Source organism: Octodon degus, unplaced genomic scaffold, assembly GCF_000260255.1.
Source record: "Octodon degus isolate 3935 unplaced genomic scaffold, OctDeg1.0 scaffold00016, whole genome shotgun sequence".
Classification (NCBI taxonomy): domain Eukaryota; kingdom Metazoa; phylum Chordata; class Mammalia; order Rodentia; family Octodontidae; genus Octodon; species Octodon degus.
Genome location: NW_004524592.1, coordinates 16,943,993 through 16,953,856, shown reverse-complemented (window position 1 = coordinate 16,953,856; position 9,864 = coordinate 16,943,993). Strand labels below are relative to the sequence as shown.

General features: G+C 38.5%; 1 protein-coding gene across 1 annotated transcript in view; it reads left to right on the top strand.

The window, feature by feature from the left end:
* Positions 1-9,864, top strand: part of LOC101568222 (cytochrome P450 2J2-like) — a 55,252-nt gene that overhangs the window by 19,239 nt on the left and 26,149 nt on the right. Inside the window, exons 2-3 of the mRNA XM_023710064.1 lie at positions 912-1,072; positions 4,403-4,573. Coding sequence (XP_023565832.1) covers positions 912-1,072; positions 4,403-4,573 — 332 coding nt within the window. The remainder of the gene's footprint in view (positions 1-911; positions 1,073-4,402; positions 4,574-9,864) is intronic.

Genomic DNA, 9,864 nt, shown 5'->3' with positions numbered 1-9,864 from the left:
CCACTTTCTCTTTGTTCAATGAGAAGAAAGTTTTGAACTAATAGTGTTTAGACAAGATATTATGTCTGCATCCTATGCTATGAATAACTACTACAAAGACAACAATATACAATTATGACTGCCTTATTAACCTGTTTTGAAAGTATCTCATTGCTACTTCTTTCTCAATAATATTAATATGTATATATAAAAAAGAAGAATGAAAAATTATACTATTCTTTTTATTGCAAATTTTAAATTTTAGTTTGTTTCAGATGCTTGATACAAACTCAAAATCACATAATTAATATAAAAGCGAATACAGGTGCTTTACACTTGGACAAAATCCTACTGTAATATGTATGTTTAAATCAAATTACAAGAAAACCCCAAAATCAAAACAAAAACTCAAATTACCTATTTCTACAGCATTAAAAAACTAAAAAGTACATAGGAAAATATAATAGTTTCAAAGTTTTCTTTTCAAATATATGGCTTCAAAGGGAGGTTATTTGTTTGCATCACTTTAAAAATCCAGATACAAAGCAGCCAACAGATTTATATTAATTATAAGAAAAATATAATATTCTTTATAAAAAAGCCAGCATCAGAAAAAAAAAAAAAGAGCCTAAATGCAACCCCCTATGCTCATCACTGTGCCAGGCACTGGCATAGAACAGTGACCACCTTCTAATGATGCTGACCTCAAGGGGGACACCATGCCAAATGCATTGAACATGTTGCTAAATTTAAACAGTGATCATAAATTTAATTACCATGACATTAAATAAGACCTTACCATATCTTAGATGCTGTGGTTAGAGCTTCAAATGTGGTTCCCTAGTAGGTATACAGATGAAAATCTCTTTAGAAAATAGAGACAAATCAATGGTTTTTGAAGGATCCATCTCTTCCTTCCTCTGCACCTGCAGGACAGCCTTTCAACCCTCACTTCAAGATCAACAATGCGGTTTCCAATATAATTTGCTCTATCATCTTTGGGGAGCGCTTCGACTACCAGGACAGTCAGTTTCAGGAGCTGCTGAGCTTACTGGATGAGGTTACTCACTTGGAATCGGCGCCTCTGTGCCAAGTAAGCATGTCCCTTCCTGCATCTTGTGCAGGAGTATAGGGCTGGTGTTGGGCTTGCATGGCCTCTTCCTTTAGGTTTTCTTCCCATTTGGGCCAACAGTACAACAATTTAACATTGAATTGAACAAAAAAAAAAAAAAAACTTAAAATCAATCTATTGGATTTAGTTATTTTTTTTCTTTCTTTCATTTTTTTTGCATTGGTCATTGAACCCAGGCACATTAGGCAAGCAATTTTGGTAAAGCACAACTAGGATTTGTTTATTTTTTGGCAGAACTAGGGATTGCACTCAGGCCCTTGTGCTTGCCAGGGAAGCGCTTGTTCCACTGAGCCATCTCCCCAGCCTTAGGCAAGCAATTTAACAACTATGCTACACTCCCATCCCAAATTTAGAATTTTCTTTCTTTCTTTCTCTTTCTTTCTTTTTTTGTTTATTTCCTCCTTTTTTTCAGACAGGATCTTGCTGCGTACTCTAGGCTGACTGTGAACTCAATGGATAGGTCAGGTTGACCTTGAACTTCCAATGATTGTCTTGCCTCAGTCTCCTGAGTACTGGATTTACAGTTGTGACCACCATGTCTAGTCAGCATTTTTAATTGTTAAATACTTACTATATACAAAAATAATTCAATGATTCATGTCAACTACAGAATTTTACAAGACCTGAATCTATACTGGTCTTTTTAACAAACAACTCTATTGCCCTTGTAGTATTGGAACTTTGAGTCTAAGTTCCACCATACATGATCTTATCATTTCTCCCTCAGAGACATTTTTTTTTTTCTATGAGCAGTTTCACATTCAGCAGGTGTTTGTGAGATTCATCTATATTTTCTATACAAAATAACATTCTACTGTATGAATGTACAAGCATTTTTCTCCTGGAGCTTCATGACCCATTAAAGAACACTTGTTGCTAGATTAGGATGTCCCCTGGAAAATGGAAAGGGCAAAATAAATGTGAACCATCTTAATTATTGTCACAGTTGCTTTGTGTTCCTTGTTCTCGCTCCTAGTCATGGAAGTCCCCAGTCCAGCAGTTCCATTTGTTTTTCTCCTATTAAGAGAGAGCTAGAAGGGCCAGCCAAATAGCTCAGCAGATTAAATAGCCTGCAAGCAGGTTCAGGGGCTGGGTGTTCCATCTCTGGGTCTGCCAGCCCCGCCCCCAGGGAGTGCTGAGACTGCGATTGGGACTGGGCTTGGAGGCACGCACCTGTAATCCCAGCACATGGGAGGCTATAAACAGGAGAATCACTGAATCCGATGTAGTAGTGAGACCCTGAACACACTATAGACCCTTTCCTAAAAATACAACAAAAAATGATGAGAGAGAGAGAGAGAGAGAGAGAGAGAGAGAGAGAGAGAGAACATCAAGAGAATTTAGTGAGTACTTAGAGAAGAAGAAATCCTTGGGAAGGAAATAAAAGGAGTGTAGAGATACAGTTTTGAGACAAAAGCCTGATGTCCCAAGAGAGTAGGGAACACTGGACCGAGCCCGAGGAGGATTGCTGTCTGTTTCCAAATTCCAGGTAAGCTGGGACCCAAGGCAGCAGATAACAGCTTCTCCTGCAGGTGCTCTGTCCTTTGATCCCTTGCTTGGGATGTTATCGGCTACCATTTGTGTGAACCTAGTGTTAGGCAAATGGTGGAAGTCAGTAGAGATAGTAGTTTGTATTCACTTAGGTAATTATGCACATTCCTTAGTCTGCCTTTACCCCTCAATAAATGTGAGATGGTTCTGAGGCTCTGGGCTCACTTGGAGAGAGACTAATCTCAGTGAGACCTCTGAAGCTACATTCATCAGGTCTTCTCATCATTTCTTTTGGCACTGACTCGTAACTTACAACAAAGGAGTGATAGGGTAGGGCTAACAAACATTTCTTGGAGTGCCCATGTATACCAGACATTTTGGTGGGCAGTTGCACACACTTTATCTCTGGCAATTTTCACAACAATCCCATAAAAATGAAATGGAGAAACATGTATGAAAGCTGATGTGAATGTGGAAGCAAGTAAGACCACAGTCTTCCATTCTTGTGTTATGTACCATATGTATCCCTGTCAATCAGTCTAGGACCTCACCCAGGATGCACCCCTTAACTAGAAGCTAGTTAAATAAAAGATCTAAAAGTAAATTATTAGGGCTGGCCAGATAGCTCAGCAGACTAAAGCACCTGTTTAGACAGAATGTAGCAACTGGGTTAAATCCCCAGCCCCAGCGTGCCTTGCCGGCCCTGCCCCTGGACAACCTGAGACTGCGAATGAGACTGAGTGTGGTGGCCCATGCCTGTAATCCCAGAACTTGGGAAGTTGAAAACAGGAGAATCACTATGAGTCAGATCTGTGTAGTGAAACCCTGTACTAAATACATAAAAAAGTAAATTACTATGATTATAACTATTATCAATCTATTATAACTGAAGTGTAGCCAAATAGTTACAGCCATGACTGTCTCATTTTGAGTCCAGATGTTTGTATTATATTCTCCTGTACTCTTCCCAGGGTATGTTCCTCTCACCAGCAATTTATTTCTATATAAAATACCAAGCCACACCTGAGTGCATACTGTATCATACTAGTCGAGACCACCATATACAGTCATCTGTGCAAGAATATGTGCACTCAATTAGCAATATTTCCATGAAGGAAAATAAGTGAAAAGGGAATAAAGGTTGGAAAGACACACTGGATCCTCAGGAAAGGGCTCCAGGGAAGGAACACTGGAGGAGCGCCTACGTGAGGTGAAGAGCTGGGGCAATACAGATTTCATAGGAAGAGCTTTCTAGTCAGAGAGAAAAGCAACTCACAGCCTTAATGAACAATGTCTTTGATGTGACCAGGGTGGCCTCTGTGATTGGGATAGTGGGGAGAGACAGAAAGTAAACCAGCAGTCTGTAGGGCTTATAGGCCCAAGGAATGACTTTGGTCTTAAATGTAATGTAAAGCAACTAGACAGTTGAGAGCTAAGGCATAAAATCATGTGGTCAAAATGATGAATAATCCTCTGGCAGTTATACAGAACAATAACCTGGGAACTGGTTGAAAGGAATCAGGAAACCATTAAAACAATGCCCATATCCAGGTAGGGGGAGGTGGTGCTTTGCAGTAGTGTGGCAAGCATGTGTGTGGTGGAGATAGGTGGTCTGAGGCTGAGTGTAGTTGGATGGTGTATTGGAATTCCTATAATAGAGATGAGAGAGCAAAGATATGTCCAAGGTGACTCTGAAGTGTAAGCATGAGCAAAGAAAAGAGATGAAAGGAGAAGACTATCACAAAAAGTGCAAAAACAGCACTATGTTGTCTCAACAATTATTTTGTTTCTCTTGATTAGCTCTACACTCTCTTTCCACGGATAATGAAATACCTTCCTGGACCTCATCACACTCTCTTCAGGGACTGGGACAAACTAAAATTGTTTGTTGCTCAAGTGATTGAAAACCACAAGAAAGACTGGAATCCTGATGAGATGAGAGACTTTATTGATGCTTACCTCAAGGAAATGGTATGAATGAGAAAAACAAAGTTATTTTCTGTGCATTTTTTTAGAGAACATATATCAGTATGCTAGTTTCAAATTGCAGTTATGATAAGTGTCTGCAAAGTCAGGAATAAAATAACACAGTACTCTGTTACATTTCAACATGACAAAAATCTAAGATCGGGGGAAAGTCAAGGTGTTGGCCAGTCCAACTTCTTTTAGAGTTTTGAAGAATCCACTTCCATGACTCTTCCACCTTGTAGATGCCAACTGCATTCCTGTCTTGTTGTGCCCTTCTTGATCTTCAGTACCATGAGTGTTGCATCTTCTCTGCTCTTTGATCTTGACTTTCATCTGTACACCTTCTCTCTTAGTTTGACACTCTTGTCTCTTTCTTATAAGCATTTTTAGGATAATCATTCTACCTCAAAATTCTTACTCACATATGCAAAGTCCTCTTCAACATACAGATTAACACACAAAAGATTGAGATAAGGACACCCTTGCAGATCATTATTTAACCCATCATGAGGAGTGAAAAAGAGAGGCAGTGTATCATGTGTAGGTTATTATTAACTCAAGAATGCTGGGACAATCAGAAATAAAAATAAGTGTCTGATGACATTTGGTTTAAGGCCTTGAGGCTGTCCAAACATACTACCTTTTCATCCCTCATTCCAGTGGTGGCAAACGTAGCTGTGCGTGCTGTAGCAGATTGTTTGCTATCATTTAAAGCTCTAAAAGGTTGCCAGCACTGCAGTTCTCTTTCCCTACCCATATTGGGAAGGGTTGCACACAAATAGCAAGTAAGCTTCAGAAATTCATTTTCTGATTGCTCAGGACTGAGCCTAGCTAGCTTCATCTTCTCTCAGCTGTCCCCACCCCCACTCCAATCAGTACAAAGCTACACCTGAATTGGATTCCAGAATTTAATGTAAAGGTCTGAAAGAGAATTCTCACCTCTTATACTCAATATTGTGCATTTTCAAACATTATAGGTGAAAAGCAATAAAAAGCCAAACTGAATACATGGCCTTGAACACAGTGACCCATGGCTAGTACATGTCAGTAAATCGATATCATAAACCTTGACTCCTCAATGATGGATTTCTCCTGGAGTGGGTAGAATGTGAATTTGCTTGCATTTTTCCTCTTACTTCACCATACTGACATAATATTTAGACAAAGCTGTTCTTCTTAGAGGAGGAATCTTTACCTACCATGTGATATGAATCTGTGGGACCATCGACGTTATGAAAAATTGAATCCTTCACAGGAAGGGGAAAAGATGATAGAAAAATGTATGGAATTATGGAAGAAGTGAAAAAGATTTAAACTGGAAAAGACTAACATGGAATTAGGTGCATATTAATACATAGAACTCAGTATTTTTTGTGCTATCAACACAAACATTTATTTGCTACAGTTCTTTTGTAGCTCACAAAATTCATACTGTATTTGTACAGCATGCATAGTATGTCCATTTCATAAAGCAGATACATCAAATAAGTGATATAGCTAATGCAGAAGTTCTGCCTGTCTTATTCGCATCTCATTTTTTCACCACTGTATTCGTGTTGTGGCAAAACTGAGTCCATGGAAGGAGCAACCCTTGAGGAAGTCAGGAGGCAGTGAGCAGCTTTATTTTACACTTTTGGTCCTGGCTGGCATGACTTCCAACAAAAGCTAGGTGGTGAGTGGCCATAAGCCAGCAGTCTTATATGAGGCACAAACAGGTGTTACAGAGGTGGGACAGGACAACCTGGAAGTTCTTCTGATTGGCTATCAGTGAAAGATCATCAGTTATGGGGCTAGATTAATGACCCTCAGTTGCAAGACTAGATTACTGACCACAAAGCCTAGTACAATCAAGTGTCCTCAATGTTCCATTACATGATCATGGTTACAAGAGTCAAGAAAGCAATTGGAGAGCCTTGAAACAGTTACAGATTAGACAGCTACAAACAGAACAAAGTTTTAGAAAGAACAATTTTTCTTTGTACAGCTTTTCCCTTTTATACCTAATCTGAAAAATTATAAGTGTAAGTAAATAATTGTCTTTTCTATTTTGTATTAGCATGTCCCTTTGTGGGAAGTTCATATATGTATGTAATGCATCTTGATACCTTTCTCAATCTCCATGCCTCTCCTCCCTCTCCCCTCCCTCCATCCAGTGATCACCTACCTATTTGAGAACTCTCTCTCTCTCTCTCTCTCTCTCTCTCTCTCTCTCTCTCTCTCTCTCTCTCGTATTTTAGGGAAGGGTCTACTAGGTGTTCAGTGTCTCACTACCAGATCAGACTCATGGTGATCCACTGTTTACAGCCTCCCAAGAGCTGGGATTACAGGCACATGCCACCACACCCTGTCTCAATCTCTTTTTTATTTGCTCAAAGTTTACATTTTGGGTTTCTCATATAAGAAAAAACTTCCCATACTTAAATTTTATGTTTCATTTAATTCACTGAACATTATGGGCTTGAGATGCATCCATTTTCCTCTTAGTGAATAAAGTTCATCTTTTTTGATAGCAGAGCACTACACCATTCTCAGTATATACCACATGTTGTTTATCCATTCATCTGTTGATAAGCTCCTTCCAAGAACTAGCTACTATAAATTGTGCTGCTATGACCAAGGGTATGCATGGATCACTGTAATATGATGTCTTTGACTCGCTGGGGAAAATATATAGGAGAATAGCTGGCTCAAGTGGAATTTCTGTCTTTAGGTTTGTGAGGCATCTCCACATTTATTTTCAGAGTGGTTATGCTAGTTTCTACTCCTGTCAACAGTGTAAAGAGATTCTTTTCACTATAGTGTCATCAATGCTCGTTACTATTTGATTTTTTTTTACAATGGACATTCTTTCAGGGGTAAGATGGAATCTTTGGGTTGCTTTTCTTTGCAATCTTCTGATGACCAGCAAGTTTCAGTATTTTTTTCATGTATTTATTGGTCCTTTGTGGTTCTTTTGTGAGGATACAATTCATTTTGCTTACCTATTTTTGGTTAGGTCTTTTATTATGAAGCCTCTCAGTTTTATGAATTCTGTTTATATTGGAGGTATTAGCCTTTGTAGGGATCCATTGATCTTACTGCAAACAGTTCTACCCAGGGAGACATGGCAGCAGGAATGAGAAAGATAGACAAAAAGAAAAAAGCTGGACTAGGTGGTCACTAGTCCACCTGATGGGCAAGACTAACTCTAATGCATGACAAAACTATCCTTTATTTATACTTTTGCAAAGTTAGTAACACATGCCACAAGGTTGCCTGGTGATTAATAGCTGACTTGAACCAGACAGCATGTTTTTCTCAGGACTGAGGGAGCTTGTTTGCTTTAGGCACTGAGGCCCAACCACACCCACATACATTTGACCAATTTCCTACCTTCCTGCAGCTCCCAGCATATCCCCCATTTTGTGTTATTTTGTCAGAGATGAGTGTTCCATTGCAGTTAGAAAAGCTGTACGGAGAAGTCTGTAAAGGACCTTTTTATACTTGATGCCAATTTAAAGATTGTAGGTACTTGAGTTCAACAATATAACCCTATATAGTCCAATAGTCCATAATAGTAGTAAATTATTAACACAGCTAGTAATTGTCAGAAGTTATTGACTTGAGGCTTTTACAGTTTAGCATGTTAATATGGCATTACTTTTTACACATCATGGTTACATTTTTTTTCTTTCTTTTTTTTAACAAAAAAACTGTCCTTTATTTACACATTTGTGAAGTTAGTAACACATGCCACAAGGTTGCCTGGTGATTAATAGCTGACTTGAACCAGACAGGCTGTTTATCTCAGGAGTGAGGTAGCCTGTTTGCTTTAGGCACTGGGCCACATCCCACCTACATATTTGATCAATTTCCTAGCTTCATGGCTCCCAACATATCCCCCTTTTTCATTGTTTTTTCAGAGATGGGGGTTCCATTGCTGTTAGAGAAGCTATATTTGGAGAAGTCTTTAAAGGATCTAATCAAACTTGAAACCAGTTTAAAGATTGTACTACTTGAATTCAGAAAAATAACCCAATATGGTCCAATAGTCCATATTAGTAGTGAGTTCTCAGCACAACTGACAAATGGCCGAAGTTGTTGACTTGAGCCTTTTATAGCTCAGCATATTAATTTAGCTTTACTTTTCATATCTCATAGTTATAATTTTCTGCTGAATGGTTTAGACCAATTTAAAGCAAGACCCATATAGCTAAAAGTGTAACTTTGGTATCTGACAAGGTTGGTCAAATCCCCTCAGGATTTACACTGTAACCATGTACAGCCCCTTGTAGATCTTTTGTCAGTTTCAGCTTTCTGGATGAGTCATGGCAATTGCTTGACCAATTCGCTCTCTGTGAAAGCCTGAGATAATTTTTTCTTTGTAGGTGACTCTCGTTTGGTACACTATAAATAGTCAAAAACTTTCCGCTATGGCCTATAATCTCCTTCATAAGGAAGTTTGGGGCACTACTGAGTTATAGGCTGTCACAGTACAGGTTCTTTTATGTCCAGAGTCCTCACAGACCTTGAAGTGCTAGGGCCAAAATATTGGCTATCCTTGTAGCCCCTCTATTTCCCTAATTTTTGGTCTGCAAACTTTAGTTGTTAACCATCCAGAAGAGATGATTAATGATATTATTACCCTGTAAAAGAGGTAGTTGAGCTTAACATCACCATCTGTCTGAATATCAAATGCCAAGACATAACGTGGAACTGCTATTTTCCAGCAACTATGGATATTCTAAAATTTAAATCCCTCCAGAATGTGACAAAAGCAATTACACATTGTTACACAGAATTTTAAAAATCAAACCATATACAACATTGTAGCAAGACAATTCTATGACACTTTTTTGTGTCTATTGTTTTCTTTTATTGCCTTTTTAAAAAAATTACTTTAAGGGGCAGGGAAGATAGCTCAGTAGAATGAGCACTTGCCTGGCAAGCACAAGTGCCTGAGTTTAATCCCTTGTTCCACAAAAACAACAACAAAAAATTACTTTAAAAAATGTAGAGCAATAATTGGTATGACATTAGAAGCACTATGCATTTAGAAGACCAAAATGATAGGTATTTCAAGCATGTTTTAGTATTACATATTGCTATCCTCAGTGTATATGCTTAGTTCACAGGTATCAGCATATAGAGTAAGTCAGGGTGAGAATTCTACCCATTAACTGCTATTTTCAAAAGCCTGATGGAGATTCTTAGGAACATTACCTTAATCCTCTTGTTTAAATATATGTATGGTTTTGCCTCTGTCATATTACCTAACTTTTCTCCTTCCTCTCTCTTCATTGTTTAATCCTAAA